This window comes from Protopterus annectens, chromosome 6.part0, assembly GCF_019279795.1.
Source record: "Protopterus annectens isolate FY-2018-M chromosome 6.part0, PAN1.0, whole genome shotgun sequence".
Classification (NCBI taxonomy): domain Eukaryota; kingdom Metazoa; phylum Chordata; order Ceratodontiformes; family Protopteridae; genus Protopterus; species Protopterus annectens.
In genome coordinates this window covers 697,199,422-697,223,347 of record NC_056737.1, presented here as the reverse complement: position 1 = coordinate 697,223,347, position 23,926 = coordinate 697,199,422, and the positions used below count along the sequence as shown (strand labels likewise).

General features: G+C 44.0%; 1 protein-coding gene across 1 annotated transcript in view; it reads left to right on the top strand.

Moving 5' to 3' along the window:
- The window catches only part of MTHFD1 (methylenetetrahydrofolate dehydrogenase, cyclohydrolase and formyltetrahydrofolate synthetase 1), a gene marked incomplete in the record, with an annotated part of 1,466,165 nt that overhangs the window by 1,016,828 nt on the left and 425,411 nt on the right, over positions 1 to 23,926 (top strand). The window contains 1 exon segment of the mRNA XM_044074387.1: positions 21,974 to 22,015. Within this exon segment, the coding sequence (XP_043930322.1) occupies positions 21,974 to 22,015 (42 nt within the window).

Genomic DNA, 23,926 nt, shown 5'->3' with positions numbered 1-23,926 from the left:
CAACATGGGAGACCAGTGTTCCACACCAGAGGTAATCCCCTCGCTGGTAAGATCAGACCATAAACTAATCACAATGGACATCCACATCCCGACCCCACCCCCAGTCAAGGAAACTGCTGTGAAAAACTTTTCAAGAGCAAACTTCACACTCCTCAAGACGGAGGTGGAAAGTTTCAAAGCCCCCTTGCTAAAGGATAATGCTGCCCAAACCGCAGAATCCTGTACAAATGCATTCTATGAGCACCTACAGGAATGCATGGATTGAGCCATCCTAAGTAAAACCAAGACTCACTCCTCCAAAAAGAGGAAACCAGTCTGGTGGTCCCTGGCCATAGACAAGCTATACAACAGAAGGAGGAAACTATTACATGATAAAGCAAAATCCCAAAAAGGAAAGGCATTCCTGATCAGTATTAGCAAGAAACTATGATCCCTCATAAAATCATCCAAGGCCAATTTCAAAAGAAAAATTGCCAAAGACTCTAAAGATAATCACAAAGCCTTCTTTAGCTATGCCAAGAACCTAGGTGGCAACTCTCAGATCTGCTCTGAGCTAGTGCAAAATGGTAAAAAATACACTGAACCAACTGACTTGCCAACATCCTGGCCAACAGGTTCAGTGCAAACTTTACCCACCCTCACCCCCAAAAGGGCCTGTGTCCATCCCAAAAGAATGTAGAGCCCAAGACATCACAGACACGCAGGTGAAAACAGCCCTCTCCAAAGCCAAAAACACAGCATCAGTGGGACCGGATGGTATCCCAGGCTGTGTCTTACACGAGCTCCAAAATGAACTAAACCCTCACCTAAATTCACTGTTCAAACTCAGCCTTACCACAGGCTATGTACCCAAGGAATGGCGTACAGCAACAGTTATCCCGCTCCACAAAGGTGGTGCCACAACAGATCCTGGGAACTATCGCCCTATAAGCCTGACTAGCCTGGTCTGCAAAGCTGTGGAGCGCATCATCATGAAACTCATAAACAAAGACTTTGGGAACCTCCAGACACTGGACCCTACCCAATTCGGCTTTGTTAAAAGCAGATCCTGCATCTTAAACCTAGTTGACTTTTTTGAAACAGTTACCAAGGCCATAGATGAGGGAAAGGTAGTACACACAGCCAACCTGGACTTCGCTAAGGCCTTCGACACCATTCCCCACTCTGGTATTATAGATAAGCTCACCAGCTTGAACATTAACCCCTATGTCACGAGATGGGTTACCAACTGACTCATGGATAGAACTCACATGGTCAGAGTTGCGGGTGCCATGTCCGACTTTAAACCAGTTACAAGTGGCGTCCCACAGGGCTCAGTCCTGGGACCCCCTCCTGTTCGGTATATACTTCTCTGAGGTACAGGCAAGCATGGGAGGACTATGGCTGACCATGTTCGCTGATGACTGCAAACTGGGGGCCATAATCGACTCTCTGGCTGACACAGACATCCTCCAGAAGGGTCTCACGGAAACAAATACCTGGTGTCAGAACTATGGCTCAAGCTAAATGCCAAAAAGTGCATACTCAGCCCCTTTGGGAAAAACAAAGTGCCCACGAATTATCACATAGGTGGTAATCCACTAAGTACAGAAGATGTAATTAGGGATCTGGGGACCCAGGTAGATAGCAACCTCTCCTTTGATAATCACATTGCCAAAGTGGTTAGAAAATCCTTCTATGTAGCCCACCTAATCATGAAAGGGTTCACATCTAGATCAAGAGAGGTCATCCTGCCCCTCTACTCATCACTTATTAGGCCCATAATAGAGTACAATGCCCCATTTGGAATGTACCTTACTCGACACCTGCAACAGCTGGAAAGACCACAGAAGTACCTCACCAAGAGGATCGTGGGCCTCAGACAGATGCCCTATGCAGCTCGACTAAAGAAACTCCAGCTCTACTCGGTTGCTTACCGCCTGCTCAGAGGTGATTTCTGCCTGATGTACAAGGCCATTTCCAACCCGGAATTAATGGACATGCTCCACCTCAAGAAAACCAAATCTCTTAGAGCCACACGCTCCAGTGAGTTAAACCTCAGCGCAACAATAAACAGGACATGCTGGAGAGACAGATTCCTGTCCCAGAGACTTCCCTTGCTCTGGAATAGAATCCCAATTTATGTTAGGCAGAGCCCTTCACTGACTCTTTTCAAGAGAAATCTTGATGAGTGGATGGGAAATTGTAAATTTACCCCTGGGATCACCTCAATGGCCCGGCTAGACAGAGGCACAGGAAACTAATTTAAAAGGGAGGCAAAAGCCGACACATTCTGGCTAGGCTTATAAATGCCCTTGGGCAGATAACCTAGTACCTACCTATGAACCTAAAGTTCGCATTACACATAGGAAACTGATGACCAAAGTGCATTCTTAAGCCCCGGGCCTCAAAAACAAATGATTAGAATGGCTGAAAACCATATTACCTTAATTAGGGGAAACCAGCCTTCTCCCTCAGAGACCTAGAACTGATTTTCCCTCTGATTCTTCTGAGCAGGAATCTGATATCTCTGTTCATTCTGACTACCAGGACGTACCCTTATCTACCTATGAGGATTCTGATGCAGAGGATTCCATTCCCTCTGCTTCCCCTCCAGAAGATTTTTCTTTTTCTGAAATCCTGCATATCCTTAGGGAGCATTTCTTCTGGGAAAGCCAGGACTACTCTCAGTCTAAAAAGAGACTCGGAATTTTTAAACATGCCTTAGCACAGGCCTCTAGCTAACCCTTCTGTTCTGGAGATTGTAGATGATGTTTTCTTGGAATCCAACCTTACCCCGGATTCTTTGCCTCCAGCTCCCAGGAAACCTGAAAGGTACTATAGAGTACCTGACTCTCACAAATTCATTTTCAAGAATCCTACTGCGGACTCAGAGACCATTTCCCAAGGACCAAAAGACATTAAGGCTACTACTGCCAAGAATCCTACCCCTTCTGACAAGGATTCTAGGGCTTTAGACAGATGGGGTAAAAGGTATACACCTCTGCTACTCTGGCTGTTAGGACTTTATATTGCCAATTTCATATGTTAAAGTATCAGCAGCATATTATGGGGCTAATTAAACAGAAAATTGTTGATTCCTGACTGCAGAACACAAAGATTTACAAGAGTTAATGCATTCTGCTAACCAAGTTGGTAAACATACTTTGCAGTGCGTATAACACCACACAGTAAAAAAATAATTTTTGGTTTTGATGCTTTAGAAGCATCTTGTAGGGCTGCTGTCATTGGGTCTGTTTTTAGAAGGCATGCTTGGCTTAAGGAACAAAACTTGCCAGATCATGTCAAAGCAAAATTACTGGATGCACCCTTAAACCAAGAGCGCCTATTTGGCAATAAAGCAGAAGAAGTTTTCAAAAGGATGGAGGAGAAAGCTAAATCTATGCAAACTGTTAAAGATTTCTTACAAGTACAGCCACCTAGATTCAGTAGACCTTGGCCTTCAAAAAACTGGTCCTTTCCAGTCCCTTCCAGGCATTCTCAGTCCAAACCCAGGGGCAGCAGACCCCCAAGACTTCAGTCTCAGGTTATGCACAGATCTAAGCAGTGGGGTGCTCCCACATCCAAAACAGGGAGTAGTAAGCCAACCCCCTGTGGTAAACTTGCACAATGACTTATCCTTAACCCCCCCAAGCCTTGCTCAAGTACTTGCACCTTTAGCAGGAAAACTCACCCTGCGTGCAAAAAACTGGAAATACATTACTCAAGACAAATGGGTTTTAAACATTGTTTCCGTAGGATACAGATTTCACTTCCACTCACTCCCAACCCTAAGTGGATGGCCAGAACTCCCCCCAAACCAGTGGGTGGAGGCCCAAAAGCAGGTACTTTTTCTCCTCAGCATCAAGCCTATTCAACCTGTCCCAGCAGAACAAAGGGGACAAGGCTTTTATTCAAGACTGTTCCTGGTTCCCAGAAAAGAAAACTCCTGGTGTCCTATCCTGGATTTATCTATTCTCAACACCTTTCTGGTGGTTCCAAAATTCAAAATGCTAACTCTCCAACAGCTGGTTCCTATGCTAGCCAAGGATGCCTGGCTGGCAACCCTAGACTTAAAAGAAGTTTACCTGCACATCCCCATAAGGGAATCTTGCAGGAAATACCTTTGCTTCAAGGCAGGCTCTATGCACTATCAGTTCTCTGCACTTCCCTTTGGCTTATCAACTGCACCCAGGGTATTCACAAAGTGCCTAGCTTCAGCCATTGCTTTTTTGCAGGCAGAGAAGTATTCAGATTTACCTATACTTGGACGATTGCCTGATTCAGGTGGAAAGTCAGGACTTACTAATACAACACCTGGCATTTGTAAAGAGACTTCTAACTTCACTGGGGTACACCATCAGCAAAAGGAAATCACATCTAGTACCCTGCCAACAGATTGTATTCCTGGGAGCAAGCTTGAACACAAATTCCCAGATGGCATTCCTCACTCCAGAGAAACAAATTTATTTGACAACTTACTTCAACCTACTGGCCACAAAACCCCAGCTATCTGCAAGGAAAATACTGTAAGCTCTGGGGTTCATGGCATCTTGCATTCTGTTAATTCCATATGCAAGACTGCATATGAGGAAACTTCAGTAGTATTTAAAATGTCTGTGGTGTCAACATTCTCAGGACCTGGAAACAATAATTCCTATCATTCCGTGTTTAAGGGCAGAGTTCCTTTGGTGGGCAGAGGCCTGCAACCACAAAAAGGGACTCTCTTTCAGTCCACCCCCTGCCACCCAAACCCTAACAACAGACACATCAGACTATGCATGGGGGGGCTCACATGGCAGGGCATTGCATTCAGGGCAAATGGAACCCAAAGCAGATGCACCTGCATATCAATCAAAAAGAAATGTTAGCTGTACCGAATGCTCTGACAGCCTTCAAAGGCCTTATTCTTCCAGAACAACTATTGGTAAAGACAGACAATTCCACAGTTATGTGGTACATAAACAAGCAGGGGAGAATACATTCCTACCCACTCTGCAGACTAGCCATGGTTCTGTGGAACACAGCCTTGAGCAACCAAGTGCACCTACAAGCTCAATTCCTGTCAGGCAAACTAAATTCACTGGAAGACAACTTAAGCAGAAATCTCATGGACCCACACAAATGGAAACTGGAACCCAAAATATTCAAGCTTTTGGGGAACAGATGGGGGACACCAGATGTGGACCTGTTTGCTTCCCCTAAGAACTTTCAGTTGAACAAATTCTGCACCAGAACTCCCCACAGCCAAGCTTCGAAGGTGGATGCCCTGTCGTTTTCCGGGGAAAGCCTCTCAGTCTATGCCTTTCTCCCTCTTCCTCTCCTCTCGAAGGTTCTACTAAAGATCAAACAGGACAAGCCAAGAACAATCCTGATTGCACCAGACTGGCCATGCCAGCACTGGTATCCTCTTTTGCGCAGTCTGACAGTGCTACAACCATGGCACCTGCCTCAGACCCCTTCCCTGCTGTCCTAGCAGGGGGGCCAAATTGTGCACCCTCCGCTTCAGACCCTGAACCTTGCAGCCTGGCTAATCCCCTGAACTCACCTCTAGCAACCATCAGTAAGCAGGTGCTAGATGTCATTCTTGAGGCAAAGAGGCCTAATACTAGAAAATCCTATTCAGAAAGGTGGAAAATATACTGTTCCAGGTGCCAGTCTCGAGGGATAGGCACAACTGTGTCCAGATTACCTCATATACTAGATTACTTAACAAAAATGCTCCACAAGGACCTATCCTTCTCTTCAATTAAGATTCATGCCCCAGCCATCTCAGCTCATTATAATACTGAGCCACCCCTTTTCTCTCACCCTCTGGTAAAACAGTTCCTTAGAGGGGCCAAACATTTAAGACCCCCCCCCCCCAAGAGAGCTCCCACTCCAGCCTGGAACCTTAACTTTGTATTGGAAAAAACTTACACTTCCCCCCTTTGAACCGTCTGCTACAGCAGAGTTAAAATTCCTCTCATGGAAAATAGCTTTACTTCTAGCCATCACTTCAGCAAAAAGAGTGTCTGAACTGCAGGCCCTTATGGCAGTGGAACCCTTCATTATCTTCCATGCGGACAGGGTATCTCTCTGGACTAACCCATCTTTTATGCCCAAGGTGGTGTCTAGTGTGGCTTTAAACCAGTCCATTCATTTGCCTACTTTTTCCCTAATCCTTAAAGTAAAGGGGAAAGGATACTGCATTCTCTAGACGTGCACAGACAGCTTAGATTCTATTTGGACCGGACTAAGCCTCTTAGAAAATTTGACCAGCTGCTAGTCAGCTTTGCTGCAGGGGCAGAGGGGAAGGCCATTTCAAAGCAAACCATATCTAAATGGATAGCACACTGCATCCATTTCTGCTACAAGCACCATGGAAAGCCTACCCCACAGGGGATAAGAACACATTCCACTAGGGCTACATCTACCTCTACTGCATTTCTCAGAGGAGTCCCTACCAGGGACATCCTGGAAGCTGCAACCTGGAGCTCTGTACACACTTTCAGCAAGCATTATCACTTGCCTATCTTTTCTAAATCCAGAGCAGGATTTACCACAGCAGTCGTACAGGGCCTGATTGCCAGGCCTAATGCTTCTTAATCTACCTCCACCCTTCCTTAGCTTTGGGAATCGACCCAAATGTGATGACTGCAAAAGTGAAACACGAAGAACATAGTACAGTTGTCTACACTTACCATAAATGTAGATGTTCGAGTATATTCACTGTTGCAGTCCTGGTTACCCTCCCTCCAGCCCCCTGATTTTCTTTGCTTTCACCTATCCTTTTTGGTTTGGCATATCTTATACTTTGTGTATTTGCTTTTTGCTGGGGGTGTTCACACCATATAATTGCTTCCTGTTTGGGGGGCTCCTGACATCTGGGCCAAGAAAAACTGATGTAATGGCAGCGGCTGCATGTTTTATACCCCTGATGACCTGACGTCATGGAAGAAGCGACAGCATCCGACGCAGAAATCCAAAGACTCTGGTATTCAGGCCGGCTGAGTGCTACCTGCAGGCATATAACCCAAATGTGTTGACTGCAACAGTGAATACATTCAAACATCTAAATTTATGGTAACTGTACACAACTGTACTTTTCTCGCCCGTCCTGTTCTTGTTGTGGTATTAATCTTGGTGGCTTTGGAATTGCCCACCCCTACTGTAAATTTGTGTTTGAACACTCCTCCTGGGTCTATCTCATTTGCTCACTCAACCCAGTACAGTGAGGTCATATTTTGACTTCAGACACTTCTACCAGTCCCATCTGTTCAGCTCTATTCCAGTCTAGTGTCACTAGTTCACTCTACCTAATACAGAGAGAACATTTGTGAAGGGCAAGCCACTTAGGTCCTTAATTTTGAATTATCTTCTGTTTCTCCTTTTCCACTTTCCAAAAAAAAAATTCTAAGCTTGTTTCCTGCCTTTCCTATAACTAGTCTAGTCTGGATACAGATTTGCTGTGTCCAGTACTGTTTGTAAGCTTCTGAGCGCCCAAAGCCTTTCTGTGTCAGAGGGAAGCCTTCTAGCGTATCAGTGGGAGTGGTAAGCACTAGGTAGCCTATCTACCACAAGAGTTATTTCTGGCCCAGAAATTGTAGTTTATTGGCCACTTGGGCAGTCTTTACATCTTAGGTTCATAGGTTCATACTAGGCTATCTGCCCTAGGGCATTTATAAGCCTAGCCAGAGTGTGTTTGGCTTTCGCCACCCATTTTAAATGAATTTTGCTATGCCCTTTTTCAAGGTTAGTATACTGTGCCTCTGTCTAACAGTGACACAGAAGTGATACCCGGGGTAAACCTGCGATCTCCCATCCTCTCATCAAGATTCCTCTTGAAGGGAGTCAATGAGGGACTCTGCCTAACCTGGACTGGGATTTTATTCCAGAGTGAAGGGAGCCTCTGGGTTATGAATCTATCCCTCCAGCATGTCCTATTTATTTCAGTGCTGAGGTTCAAGTCTCTCAAGCGTGTAGCTTGATGGGATTTGGATTTCCTGAGGTGCAGCATGTCCATTAATTCTGGGTTGGACATGGCCCTATACGTCAGGCACAGATCGCCTCTGAGCAGGCGGTATGCCACTGAGTAGAGCTGGAGTTTCTTTAACTGGGCAGCATACGGCATCTGTTTGAGCCCTTTGATCTTCTTGGTGAGGTACTTTTGGGGTCTTTCCAGTTGCTGCAGGTGTCTGGTAAGGTACATCCCAAAAGTGGCATTGTACTCAATTATGGGCCTGATGAGGGATGAGTAAAGAGGCACAATGACCTCCCCTGATCTAGATGTGAATCCCTTCATGATTAGGTGGGCTATATAAAATGTTTTTCTAACCACTTTGGCCACTTGGTTTTCAAATGAGAGATTGCTATCAACCTGGGTCCCCAGGTCCCTAACTACTTCTTCCGTACTTAATGGATTACCACCTATGTGGTAATTTGTGGGCACTTTGTTTTTGCCAAAGGGGATGACTATACAATTTTTGGTGTTTAGCTTGAGGCCATGGCTCTGGCACCAGTTGTCTGTTTCTATGAGGCCCTTTTGTAGGATGCTTGTGTCGGCTGGAGAGTCGATTATGGCGCCTAGTTTGCAGTAATCTGCGAACTTGGTCAGCCACAGTCCTTCCATGTTGGCCTGCACCTCCGAGAAATATATACCGAACAAGAGAGGTCCCAGGACTGAGCATTGTGGGATGCCACTTGTAACTGGTTTGGAGTCTGACATGGCTCCAGCAATTCTAACCATGTGGGTTCTGTCCTTGAGCCAGTTTGCAACCCATCTAGTGACATAGGGGTTTATATTTAAGCTGGTGAGCTTATCTATAATGCCAGAGTGGGGTATTGTATCGGAGGCTTTTGCGAGGCCCAGGTAGGCTGTGTGGACCACCTTCCCCTCGTCAATGGCCTTGGTGACTGTTTCAAAGAAATCGACCAGGTTTAAGAGGCAGAATCTGCCCTTAACAAAGCCAAACTGGGTAGGATCCAGTGTCTGTAGGTCCCCAATATCTTTATTTATGAGATCCATGATGATCCTTTCCATAGCTTTGCAGACCAAGCTAGTCAGGCTTATGGGGCGATAGTTTCCAGGATCCGTTGAGGCACCACCTTTGTGGAGAGGGACCACTGTTGCTGTACGCCACTCTTTGGGTACATATCCTGTAGTAAGGCTGAGATTGAACAGTAGTTTTATGTTTGGGTTTAGCTCTTCTTGGAGTTCATGTAGGACGCAGCCCGGGACACCGTCTGGTCCCATTGATGCTGTGTTTTTTGCTTTGGAGAGGGCGGCTCTTACCTGAGCATCTGAGATGTCAGGGGGGCAGCACTCTGCTGGAATAGATATTTGCCCTTTTGGTGGGGGGGGGGGGAGAAGTTTGTGCTGAACCTGTCAGCTAGGATGTTGGCAATGTCTGTGGGTTCGGTGTACTTTTTGTCATGTTGGACTAATTCTGAGCATATCTGGGATTTCCCACCCAGGTTCCTAACATAACTAAAGAAAACCTTGTGATTATCCTTAGTGTCCTGTGCAATTTTTCTCTCAAAGCTGGCCTTAGACGATTTTATGAGTGCCCGTAGTTCTTTGCTAATACTGATCAGAGATGCCTTCCCTTTTTGGGATTTTGCTCTATCATGTAGTAGCTTCCTCCTTCTATTGTATAGTTTGTTTGTGGCTGGGGTCCACCAGGCAGGATGCCTGCCTTTGGAGGATTGGGTCTTGGTTTTATTTGGGATTGCATGATCCATGCATTCCTGAAGGTGTTCATAGAATGTGTTTATAAAGGATTCTGTGGTCTGGGACGTATTTTCCACAGGCCCGGGGGCTTTGAAGGATTCCACATCGGTTTTGAGGAGTGTGAAATTTGCTTTAGAGAAGTTTTTCACTGTGGTTTTCTAGTCAGGGGGTGGGGTCGGGATGTGAATATCCAGTAAGATTAGTTTATGGTCTTATCTTACCAGTGAGGGATACACTTCTGGTCTGGAGCATAGAGTCCCCATGTTGGTGATGATCAGGTCCAGTATGTTTTCCTCTCTTGTGGGAGTGGTAACAAGTTGTTCCATAGCATTTGAGTTTATAAATTCTAGGAACCTTTGGGCTAGGGTGTTGGAGCTAGAGTAATGCTCCCAGTCTATGTTTGGGTAGTTGAAGTCGCCCAATATAATGGTGTTTGGAGAGACCTTCATATTTTCCAGTGTTCTCAGGAAGGCCGAGTGGGGTTCCTGGGTTTGGGAGGATGGTCTGTAGCAGACTATAAATTGGAAGGCAGTTTTACCCACTGTTAGTTGCACATGGATAGTCCCTGATGCTTCGTGCTGTGCCACCAACCTGGAGGTGTGGGTATCTTTGACGAATATTGATACTCCCCCTCCTTTTGTGGTTCGGTCCAAGTTTTGGGGCCGAAAAGCATGGTATGAGGTATAACCTGGTAGTGCTGGGGTGCTCTCTGGAGCCTTGAACCAGGTTTTTGTTACTGCACAGATATCGATGTTCTCCATGCTAAGGAGAGTTTTGAGTGCGTGCATCTTGAGGTTTAGACTTCTGGCGTTGAGTAGCATTACTCTTAGTTTCTTATCCCTTGTGACACCTATGGAGGTGGGTCTGTCTTTTGAGCCTTGCCTAAAAAAGGCACTATGGGGGCGGCAAGAGCCTTTGCCAATATCCGAAAGCCCAGAGGTGACAGGTGCAAGCCGTCCCTAGCGAAGCATCGTGGCTTGTCAAGCATGTCATCCCAGGCTGACAGGCATTGGATCCCCTTTGAATGACGCCAATACTTAAGCCAGTTGTTGAAATTGATCATCTTGTCTTCATTTTGTGGCATCATTCCTGGTGAGGGTAAGATGCTGCTCAGGGTCAGGGTCATACCGGCCTGGGCTACATGCTCAGAGAGCTCCTCTATGTCTCTTTTCATGTAGTCCAGGGAGGTACGTCTCAGATCATTCACACCAGCATGGACAATGACTGAGTCATATTTGTACTTGCCTTGGAGTGACCTGAGTGCTTGTGTTATGTGGGGGATCCTAGCGCCCGACAGGCAGCTCACCGTGATCTTCTCCTTGTTCAGCCTGGTGAACGGGACGTCAGTGTGCCTGACGATAGAGTCACCTATTACAAGTGTATCAGGTGTGTTGTTTAGCCTTAAGGGCTGTGACTGTTCGGCACACTGGCTTTGTGAGCTATGTGTTGCACGTGTTTTGTTTTGGGGTAACGGTTGCTTGGGTGTCTGCTTTAGAGGTCTCTGCTGCTTAGGCAGATTTTTATTTAGAACCTCCGAGTATGTTTTTGTGTGTTTATGTGTTTGGTTTGCTGTCGTGGTAGGTCTATGTGAGACTGGAATTGTAGTGAGTGTGATTTCCTTCTCCTCCTGACTGGTTACGCCAGTACTGAGTTGAGAGAGCTTAGCCTCCAGTTTGGCTATATGGTTGCATCTCTCACATGTGTTGGAATTTGTTGGGAGGAGGAGAGGGTTGTCTGTGTACATGAGGCAGTTGTAACATTGCCACAAGATTCCCAGATTCACCAGCTGGACCGGAGAGGAGATTGACAACTGACCTTTGGACATGCTAGAATAGTATTGGGAATTCCTTTATAATTGAAAAAAGGGCCAGTGGGGAACAAGGTACTCAAGGGGAGTTTGTGAGGGTGTAGTGCTTTTAATTTTTTAGTGCTGACTTATATAATTGCTTTAGTGAGCAAGTGCCAGGCTTTAGAGTAGGAATAGGGTGTTTATTATGAGAACTAGATCAGGTCTAAGGGAAAAAGTTGAAAGAGATGGAGAAACTTTCTGGTTTAAAAGCCTGTGTTTTTGCTTGTTTCCCACCTTTCCTGTAACTAGTTTAGCCCAGATACAGATTTGCTGTATCCAGGACTGTTTGTAAGCTTCTGAGCCCCCCAAGCCTTTCTGTGTTGGAGGGAAGCCTTCTAGCTTATCAGTGGGAGTGGTACACACTAGGTAGCTTATCTACCAAAATTGTGGTTTCTGGCCCAGAAATTGTAGTTTATTGGCCGTTTGGTAGTTTCTCCATCTCTTTCAACTTTCCAGTTTAAACGCCCATATTTGCGCTTGTTTCCCACCTTTCCTGTAACTAGTCTAGTCCAGATACAGATTTGCTGTATCCAGGACTGTTTGTAAGCTTTACCCCCCCCCCAAGCCTTTCTGTGTTGGAGGGAAGCCTTCTAGCTTATCAGTGGGAGTGGTAAGCACTAGGTAGCCTATCTACCACAAGAGTGGTTTCTGTCCCAGAAATTGTAGTTTATTGGCCGTTTGGGCAGTTTTTCCTGTCTCTTTCAACTTTCTGGTTTAAAAGCCTGCGTTTTCACTTGTTTCCCACCTTTCCTCTAACTAGTTTAGTCCAGATACGGATTTGCTGTGTCCAGGACTGTTAGTAAGCTTCTGAGCCCCCCAACCTTTTCTGTGTTGGAGGGAAGTCTTCTAGCTTATCAGTGGGAGTGGTACACACTAGGTAGCCTATCTACCAAAAGAGTGGTTTCTGGCCCAGAAATTGTAGTTTATTGGCCGTTTGGTAGTTTCTCCATCTCTTTCAACTTTCCGGTTTCAAAGTCCATATTTGCGCTTGTTTCCCACCTTTCCTGTAACTAGTCTAGTCCAGATACAAATTTGCTGTATCCAGGACTGTTTGTAAGCTTCTAGTCCTCCAAGCCTTTCTGTGTTGGAGGGATGCCTTCTAGCTTATCAGTGAGAGTGGTAAGCACTAGGTAGCCTGTCTACCACAAGGGCGGTTTCTGGCACAGAAATTGTAGTTTATTGGCCGTTTGGGCAGTTTTTCCATCTCTTTCAACTTTCTAGTTTAAAAGCCTGCGTTTGCGCTTGTTTCCCACCTTTCCTGTAACTAGTTTAGTCCAGATATGGATTTGCTGTATCCAGGACTGTTTGTAAGCTTCTGAGTCCCCCAAGCCTTTCTTTGTTGGAGGGAAGCCTTCTAGTTTATCAGTGGGAGAGGTACACACTAGGTAGCCTATCTACCAAGAGTGGTTTCTGGCCTAGAAATTGTAGTTTATTGGCCGTTTGGTAGTTTCAACATCTCTTTCAACTTTCCGGTTTCAAAGCCCATATTTGTGCTTGTTTCCCACCTTTCCTGTAACTAGTCTATTTCAGATACAGATTTGCTGTATCCAGGACTGTTTGTAGGCTTTTGAGCCCCCCAAGCCTTTCTGTGTTGGAGGGAAGCCTTCTAGCTTATCAGTGGGAGTGGTAAGCACTAGGTAGCCTGTCTACCACAAGAGTGGTTTCTGGCCCAGAAATTGTTGTTTATTGGCTGTTTGGGCAGTTTTTCCATCTCTTTCAACCTTTTGGTTTAAAAGCCCATGTTTGTGCTTGTTTCCCACCTTTCCTGTAACTAGTCTAGTCCAGATACAGATTTGCCATATCCAGGACTGCTTGTAAGCTTCGGAGCCCCCCAAGCCTTTCTCTGTTGGAGGGAAGCCTACTAGCTTATCAGTGGGAGTGGTAAGCACTAGGTAGCCCATCTACCACAAGAGTGGTTTCTGGCCCAGAAATTGATGTTTATTGGCCTTTTGGGCAGTTTTCCATCTCTTTCAACTTTCTGGTTTAAAAGCCCATGTTTATGCTTGTTTCTCACCTTTCCTGTAACTAGTGTAGTCCAGATACAGATTTGCTGTATCCAGGATTGTTTGTAAGCTTCTGAGCCCCTCAAGCCTTTCTGTGTTGGAGGAAGCATTCTAGCTTATCAGTGAGAGTGATAAGCACTAGGTAGCCTATCTACCACAAGATCCAGGTACAGATTCTTAGTTTTAGCACTTGAATTTGCTTATTCGTGCTCAGCACATGTTCAGAACTTGTTGTTAGCACTAAATAAGCTACAAATGACTACAGCACTCAACCTTCCTCTTTACCTATAGGAAAACAGTTTTTGTACTTACTTTCCACACTTGCTTAGAGAAAAACAGCTCTTGTACTCACTTTCCTCACTTGTCTAGAGGAAAGTAGTTTTTTATTCAGGCATGTCCAAGGGTCAGCTCCCAGTGTTCTCTCCTGTCTATCTGAATCTGGGCATCTTGAGGCAATGTAGCAATTACCTCATGTACACAGACAACCCTCTCCTCCTACCACCCAATACCAAAACCTGTGAGAGATGCACTTATGTTGCCAAACTGGAGGTAAAGCTGTCTCCAACCCTGACTGAACTTAACAGTCAAGAGGAGAAGGTAAACACTTGCACCACACCACACTCATCACATAGTCCCACTAAACCTACACCATGAAAATCCACACATACAAACACAAAAACATTCACGGAAGCTCTCAGTAATAATCTGCTCAAGCAACAGAGACTTCCAAAGCAGAAATGCAAGCAACCTCCACCCTCCGACATAACCCAAATGACACATAGCCCACAGACTCAGTGTGCCACTCAACCACAGCCCATAAGGCAAAACAACATACCCAACAGACTAGTCATAGGTGACTCTGTAGTCAGGCACATTGATATCCCACTCACCAGGCTAAACAAGGAGAAGGTTACTGTCAGCTGCCTGTAGGGTGTTAGGATCCGCCACATAACCCACGCACTTAGGTCACTCCACAACAAGTACAAATATGACTCTGTCATTGTCCATATTGGTGTGAATGTCCTGAGATGTACCTCCCTGGACTACATGAAAAGAGACATGGAAGAGCTCTCCGATCTTGTAGCCCAGGCAGGTATGACCCTAGCCCTAAGTAGCCTCCTGCCATCACCCAGAATGATACCGCAATACAAGAACAAAATGATTGACTTCAACAATTGGCTAAACTTCTGGTGTCATTCTAAGGGGATCCAGTATCTGTCTACCTGGGACGACATGGTTGACAGACCACAATGCTTTGTCAGAGATGGCCTGCACCTGTCACATTTGGGATTCCGGATACTGGCTAAGGCTCTCGCTGCCCCTATAGTGCCTTTTTTAGGCACAGTTCAAATGACAAATTCACCACCATAACAGGAACAGGCAAGCAAAAACTGAGGGTAATGCTGCTCAGTGCTAGAAGTCTAAACCTTAAAATGCACTCCCTCGAGGCACTCCTTAAAATGGAGAACATCAATATCTGTGCAGTGACTGAGACCTGGTTCAAGGCTCCAGAGAGCACCCCTGCATTACCAGGCTATAACTTATACCACACTTTTCGGCCACCTAACCTGGACTGGAACACCAAAGGCAGAGGTGTGTCCATATTCATTAAGGATATCCACACCTCCAGGCTAGTTGCTCAGCATAATGCATCCGAGGTTATCCAAGTGCAACTAACTCTGGGCAAAACTGCAATCCAAATTGCAGCTTGCTACAGATCCCCCACTATGCCCCAGGATTCCCACTCCTCTTTTCTTGATATACTGGAAAATGTTAGGGTTAGACCAAACATCCTAATAATGGTCAATTTCAACTACCCCACCATTAACGTGGAAAACTACTCATGTACCAACTCCTTCGCTCAACACTTTCTGGAATTCATAAATTCCAGTGCCCTGGATCAACTTATCCACACTCCCACCAGGGGCAACAGTATCCTAGACCTAGTCATTACCAACATGAGTGACCAGTGTTCCACACCTAAAGTCAACTCCTCATTGGTCAGATCCGACCATAAGCTAATCACCCTAGATATCCACATCCCCCCCCCCCCCATTAAGGAAATCACTATAAAAGATTTCTCCAAAGCCAACTTCATGCTTCTTAAGACAGAAGTGGCGAACGTCATGACACCCATGAAGATGGAAAATACAGTTTCGGCTGCTGAATCCTACACAAATGCACTCTATAAGAACTTACACAAATGCATGGATCTTGCTATCCCAAACAGAACCAAGACACTATCTTCCAAAAAAAGGAAGCCAATCTGGTGGTCCCCTGCCATAAACAAACTCTACAACAGAAGGAAGAAACTGTTGCAAAAGAGAGTAAAATCCCATGAGTGGAGGAGCTCCCTGGTCAGCCTCAGTAAGAAGCTGAGATCCCTTATAAGATCCTCCAAAGCTAGCTATGAAAACAAAATTGCCACTGATTCTAGGGACAACCACAAAGAATTCTATAGCTATGTTAAGAATCTCAATGGCAACACCCAGATCTGCTCTGAGTTACAGCACAACAGCATGAAAATTACAGAACCAACTGATATTGCCAATGTCCTGGCAGATAGGTTCAGTGCTAACTTTACCCTCCTCTCACCCCCTAAAAGGCCCATATCTATACAGGAAGAATGCAGAGTCCCTGTAATCACAACTACACAGGTAAAGGCTGTACTCTCTAAAGGCAAAAACACAGCATCCATGGGACCGGACAACATCCCAGGCTGCGTTTTACACGAACTTCAGAACAAACTGGCTCCCCACCTAAGCACCATGTTCAGTCATAGTCTCACATCAGGTTTTGTGCCCACTGAATGGTGCACAGCAACATTTATCCCACTCCACAAAGGGGGAGCCACCACTGATCCCGGGAACTATCTCCCTATTAACCTGACGAGCCTGGTCTGTAAGGCCATGGAACGTATCATCATGGAACTCATAAACAAAGACATTGGTAACCTCCAAACTCTGGACTCCACCCAGTTCAGGTTTATGAAAGGCAGATCATGCCTTCTGAACCTGATCAACTTTTTTGAGGCAGTCATCAAAGCTGTAGACGAGGGTAAGCTGGTTCACACAGCCTATCTGACCTCGCCAAGGCTTTCAACACCATCCCCCATTCTGGAATTATAGCTAAACTCACTAAACTAGGTATAAATCCCTACGTCACAAGATGGGTTGCCAGTTGGCTCACTGACAGAACCCACACTGTAAAAGTTGCAACCTCCAAATCTGACTTCAAACCAGTGACAAGTGGAGTACGACAGGGTTCAGTCCTGGGACCTCTCCTGTTTGGTATCCACTTCTCTGAAGTACAGGCTAACACAGAAGGTCTTTGGCTAAAGAAGTTCGCAGATGACTGCAAACTAGGAGCCATAGTTGAGGCCCCAAATGATGTGGACATCCTGCAGAAGGGCCTCACTGAGACAGATGCCTGGTGTCAGAGCCATGGCCTCAAGCTCAGTGTCAAAAAGTGCCCCTTTGGTAAAAACTCTGTACCCATGAACTACCACATAGGCGGCAGTCTTCTTAATGCCAAATGTGTGATAAGAGACCTGGGGACCCAGGTGGACAGTAGTCTCTCCTTTGATAATCACATTGCCAAAGTAGTCAGGAAATTCTTCTATGTGGCACACCTCCTCACCAAAGGGTTCACATCTAGGAAAAAGGAGGTCATTGTTCTCCTCTACTCGACACTCATTAGACCCATTATAGAGTACAACGCCCCTTTTGGAATGTACTTCACAAGACATCTGCAGCAGCTGGAAAGGCCAGAGAATTACCTCACTAAAAGGATCACTGGCCTCAAACAGATGCCCTACACTGATCATCTCAAAAACTCCAGCTTTACTCCGTAGAATATTGCCTACTCCGAGGTGATCTCTGCCTAACATATAAAGCTATGTCAAGCCCAGAGCTGTTGGACATGCTACACCTAAAGAAATCCCAATCCCTCTGAGCTACACACTCTAGGGACCTAAACCTTGTCACCACAATAAACAGGGCATGCTGGAGGGATAGATTCCTGTCCCAGAGACTTCCCATACTCTGAAACAAGCTACCCATCTATGTCAAGCAAAGTTCTTCATTAGCACTCTTCAAGAAAAATCTTGATAAGTGGATGGAAAATAGGAAATACACCCCGGGGATCACTTTGGTGGCTCTGCTCGACAGGGACACAGGAAAATAACTTTCTTGGGTGGCATAAGCCAGGGAACCTTGTTGGCTAGGCTTACTTAGGCCCTTGGGCCGATAGCCTAGTGCCTACCTATGAACCTATGAATGCATTGATGGCACAGTGCAAGGATATACATAGTGTGTAGCGCTTGACTATACTGCCAGGGATTTCAAGTCAAGTAAACAGATATTATAAACTTTGTAAACCCAATCTGTCTCCAAACAGAAGAATCACTTTTACTAGAATGTAAATGATATCGGCAAAAAAATATTGAATACAGCACAGCTGCAAAAGGGATCTTCATGGGTTGCTGTATATGAAATTTTTGATACATGAGGTTAACAGACTGACAGCACATAGAGACTTTCAGCCTGAAGTCATATTGAGATTTAGTTCAGTTAACATTCCAGTAAGAACTTCATTCTTTCTCTCTCTCTCTTATTAACTGTTGTGCATTAAGCAAGTACTTTTTGTTCTTAAGGGATTCATCTGTCAGTGCTGTTTTTCCTTATTAAAATGAATACAGTGATTGTGGTCTCTCTCTCTCCCTCTCTAAATATGCATGCACACATTTTAGTGTATGTAGGATAGTATGTTTATGTAAACATCTGTCAAATTACATACACTTACAAATATGTAGTGTATGTGCACTTTGGTTGACATCTGTTTAATTGACACAATTTGGTTGACTAAACAAATGTACGATGGGCATGCAAGATTGACAGTCCCCGGGTAGGGAAATACTGCTTTTTCCTTGGGGATTGTGTGATCTCAGAGTTAGAATATATAATTAGCAGGGGTGTGTGGAGCTCGGGGAGGTTTGCAAAGAATTACAGTTTTATTGTGTTTTTTTTAAAGTTTAGCATGCGCCAAGATTAATTCTCAGTGCATGTATAGTAGTGTGCCAAGTTATATAACGTTGATCAGCTTGTTTCAACATTATGCACATCACCAGAAATGGTATGCGATCAGTTTAAGTAGAGCCATACACACACACACACACACACACACACACACACACACACACACATATTGAAACACGAAAATGTCTACCTCAAAGCACTGATTACAAATGCAGTGAGGTTATTGCTTGAAACATGCAAAATTTAAACATAAAAACAAATTAAAACATTAGTTATTGCAGGGTGCAAGCCCCCCTGCACTTCCATGTGGAGGGCTGTGCCACTCATACCTCCTGCTAATTATGTATACTAATTCTGAGATCACACATGGTTGACGAAAGGGTATATTCCCACTACCGAGAATTATGTAATCTCACACATCCGTCAGCTGTCTGTGTAGTCAACTAAATTTTGTTAACTACACAGATGTAGACCAAAGGTAGAGTAAACAAAATATTCCCATATTGCGAAGCCCCCCTGCTAGCAGCAGTAAGGTAGGTTTGTGTATGTGTTCTGTGTTTTACTTGAATGATCGAGATTTCAAATGTCGATCATATGATCTCGGCCATATGAAAGTCGACATTTTGAAATTTCGGCCATATCAAGTAGACCCATATATATATATATATATATATATATATATATATATATATATATATATAGAGAGAGAGAGAGAGAGAGAGATGTGTGTGTGTGTGTGTGTGTGTGTGTGTGTGTGTGTGTGTGTGTGTGTGTATATGTATATATATAATATATATATATATATATATATATATATATATATATATATATATATATATATTGACTCAGTGCATTCCTTTCACTTTTTCACAGGAATTGGCTGTATGTTTCATTATTCCTGTTTCATTGAAAGGATCTGTGTAAGCTAAGATCAGTGAACAATGGGGTCAAGGAAGTGTCCCCTTTTCCTATTGTTATTCAATCACTCAGCTTATATATACAGAGTTGTGGAGTTGAGGAAGTGTAGGAGGGTCTTGAACCTTGTAAAAACATATTTTTTTGTTTTTATTCATATTTTAATGGATCGTGCAGACTTTTACCTAAATTGCTTCAGTTCTGACATGTTTTTCTTTCACTGAACTGGTATAAACTGATGTGTATGGGCATGTAAAACTTTTGATTTGGCCATTAAGCTCAGTAAATAAAGATTGTCCACATACAGTAAGCCATTTTCTTCTAGAATAGGTCAAAATAGTGCCAGTGATACAAATGCAATGTTTTAAGATGAGTAACTGGCACTTCATACTTAGTAAACAGTACAATTTTTGGGATGAACATAGTTGCCATGCAGCTGGACAGAATGATATTTGTTCTGTGTGTGGTAATGTGCTTTGACATATAAATGGATTTGTACATGTGGATGAGTAAATCTGCAGTTATATGCCATCTGTGTGACACAGAAGGATGAAGCCTTAACTGTGATTCAATTAACCTGTCTTTGATTACCGGTCCAGGCCGTGAAAGAGCCAATGAAGGGGGGGTGGTGGAAAATGATCAGCCATTGTTGGCTTAATCATCCCAGTGTGAGTTGGGGTAGGTATATGTTTCAGGGAAGCATGTCTTGCCTAGAAGGTTCTCTGATGAAAACTGGAAAAGATAGTAGGAAGTTTCAGCTTGGGTAACTGGTATACCATTGAAGGGCTGCCACTTGCATGAGTGATTTACTTCCTCACATTGCACCCTTTCCATGCTGTAGTTGCCTAGACACATGAGAGGATGTTAGGTACATAATGCAAAAAGCGTATCCACCTAGGATGATAGCCCATGACTGCTGAGCTGCCTCTCCCACCAGCACTGGTTAGCACCACTTAGGACACAGAAATTAATGGGTTATTGGGGTAGTAGGATTGGTTAGAAGGCTGGAGATGAATTACCCAAAAAAAAGAATACTAAAAAAAACATCTAATGCACCATTATAAAAACTACATCCGCAAAACAACATGTCCCTTATATGTAACTTTGACCATGACAAAAATTAATGATGCAGTCACGCTCATGACTACATGTAGGAAGTGTGCCACAGTGAATGATATACTTCAAGGGAATTTTGGTAGAAAATATGATATGGTGATAGATGACTGTACAATCTTTAGTTTTTGGAAAACTAATATGGAGGATACAAGTGGGTGGCAACGGTGGTGCAGCGGTTAGCGTTGCTGCCTCACAGCAAGAGGTTCTCTGGTTCGATCCTCAACTGGGGTGCCTTCTGTGCGGAGTCTGCATGTCCTCCCTGTGGTCACGTTGGTTTCCTCCCGGTGCTCCGGTTTCCTCCCACATCCCAAAGACATGCTGTAGGTGGATTGAACACACTAAATTGGCCATAGGTATGAGTGCGTGCGTGTGTGTCTTCTGTGGAAGGTTGGGCACCAGGCTGTCAACTTGATACCATAAAACTCCACTGCCAGTCATGAGCAGACAGTGATCCGCTGTGGCGACCCCTAACCGGGAAAAGCCGAAAGAAGAAGAAGAAGAATATGGATGATATAAATGCATTGCCAACTAAAGGCAGATACTCACTCTGTTTTTTTATGCATGGTTTTCTGAGAGATTGTGTCTGCAGCTTTCAAATGACTTATTTAAACCTGAGCACAACATACTTACAATATGTACACATGGTTATTATGTACACATATATATTTATTTCAGTCTTTTTTTCTTTTTTTCTATACAGTTCTGACGTTCTGACACATAGTTTTCATATCTGGCAGGATGCCGACTGCAGAGCAACCACTGAGGGAGTACTGTTACAATTATTTAGCTGTTGCATGCAATTTCACAGTAATGGTCAAAATCTATTTTAAGAAACCAAGCTACAATGCTAGTATTTCAATTCAAGTAAACAAGTGTTGCAAACTCTGCAAACTCTTAATTTGTCTGAAAACAGAACAATCACTTTTAATATTCTTGTAAATGATATTACCTGCAAACAGTATTGGATGCAACAGAATAATGTGGAATCTTCTTGGAAGGCTGTAACCTGAATTTTGACATACTCGAGGTTAAGTCAGACAGCATATACAGATTTTCAGCCTGAAGTCAAGTTTAGATATATATAATTCAGCTCACATTGTAATAAGAGCTTTAATGAATTTCTCTGTGTGTATTAAACTAGTCCTTTTGTTCTTACAAATGCTGCATAATAAAAATGCTGGCTTTTAATTATTAAGGTAACTTGAATAATTGGAGTATGTTCTCTTTTAATGTGCTTTCTTCTCCAAGGTTGTATAATGAAATTTGAAGTTTCAAGATAAGAGAGTGGATTGTAGTTATGCATGTGTAACAAGATAGTATAAGATTTTCTATAGAGAAAGTAATGACATGTCTTTTTTAATAGGTAACTGCAGGAGTGCCGCTTCCAAAGGAGTACACTGAGGAGGTAATGTCACTATTATGATAAATACCATATAAATGCTTTGTGTTGATTTGAAGCTATAAATGTTTTCTTTGTATTTTGTATAAGTAATCCTTCCTGTGTACATGCATTTTTATATAATAAAGTGTACATCAGTCAGGCACATCACACTGCAAAACAGGGAGCATTTCACTAAATGCTTTATCAAAACACTCGCATTTATTTAAGAAGTTGCTTTATTGTTTCATCAGATTTTCATTCGTTACCAAATATGACTATCCTGCTATACAAAAGCTATGCTTCTGTTGTTATATTTTTTCATTTTGCATATTAGCCAAAATCCCTGGGTGGCATCAAGCAAAGAAAAGACAGTACTGTGTTCCCAGCATAGCATGAGCTATTTATTTGACCGTACAAAGCTAGTTAGCTGGATTCAGAACTGGGTTATAGTATTGGTTAACCAGCCATGGTGGTTAGGATTGAAATGCCACTGAGTGTCTCTCTTTCTAAGGAGAGGGTTTGGATGAATACGGTTGGTGCAGTGTCTCCTAGCCAAACTGGTTGTGGGGGGGTGGGGGTGGCTGACACTGTTAGAGATGGCATTGGGCTTGCTACTGGGTCAAGGTGTTTACATTTCTTTGTTGTTTGGGAATATCAGAAAATCTGTATAAATGGTGGATGAAGTAAGATTTGTGGGCACATTTTGTGTCATTCATTATCCTGTATGCAAAAGTGTAGCTGGCTCAGCCAGTGCCCTGTGCTGGTAACACAAAGCAGCACCCCACTCCCTAAGCTCTTCATGTGAAGAGCAAAAAAAGGACTTCAGCAAAACTTGCAGGATGCTTCTTGCAGACAGCATCCATTCAGAACTACACACTATTCCCCCCACCCCATCTCAGGCTGGGGAAAAACAGTCCATTCCTTTTACTGGCACACCACACAATATCCCACTCAGGAATCGTTGACAAACTCAAGAGGTTAGGTACAAACCCATATGTCACCCGGTGGGTAGCCAACTGGCTCACAGACAGGGCCTAGGAAGTTAAAATTGGGGAGTCCACCTCTACAAAGAGGCCAGTCACAAGTGGAGTCCTTCAGGGATCAGTTCTTGGACCGCTCCTTTTTGGCATTTACTTCTCAGAAGCCAAGGCCAATGTCAGTGGTCTCTGGCTGACTAAATATGCAGATGATTGCAAATTAGGAGCTGTCATTGAATCTCACACTGACACAATTGTTCTCCAGGAGGGGTTGACACAGACAAACAACTGGTGTCAGAATCATGGACTAAAACTAAATGCCAAGAAATGCATAATAGTATCCTTTGGGAAGTCATCTATCCCTGGTAACTATCATATTGACAACACATCCCTTAGAGTTGACCCAGTAGTCAGGGACTTAGGGACACACATAGATAGTCATCTAGCCTTTGATCATCAGGTGTCTACAGTGGTGAGGAAATTATTCTGTGCTGCACAACTTTGTCTAATGGACCTCCTGCATATCCACAAAACAAGAAGTACCAGAATTACCCATTTTAAAGATTTAAACCTTGCCTGTGATATAAAAAAGACCTGCTGGAAAGATAGGTATGTATCCCAGAGACTACCCCGTCTATGGAACAGGCTCCCTATCCATGTAAAGCAGAGTTCCTCCCTAATCCAATTCAAGTGCAACTTGGACAACTGGATGGGAAACCGGAAATTCATCCGTGGTTTGGCACCTATATCTGATGTAAACAGGTAACCTGTAAACGGTTCATCAGGCCCATGCTTACACTTATCAAGGGTACCAGAACTCGTCAAAGATTTGGGATGCATGGCTAGGCTTAAAAAGGCCCTTGTGGTCGTTAGCCTACTAAATACCTATAAACCTATGAAGCAAACAGGTGGATAACTACAGGACATGCACACCTCCCTCCTGTCCTAGCCTTTCAGG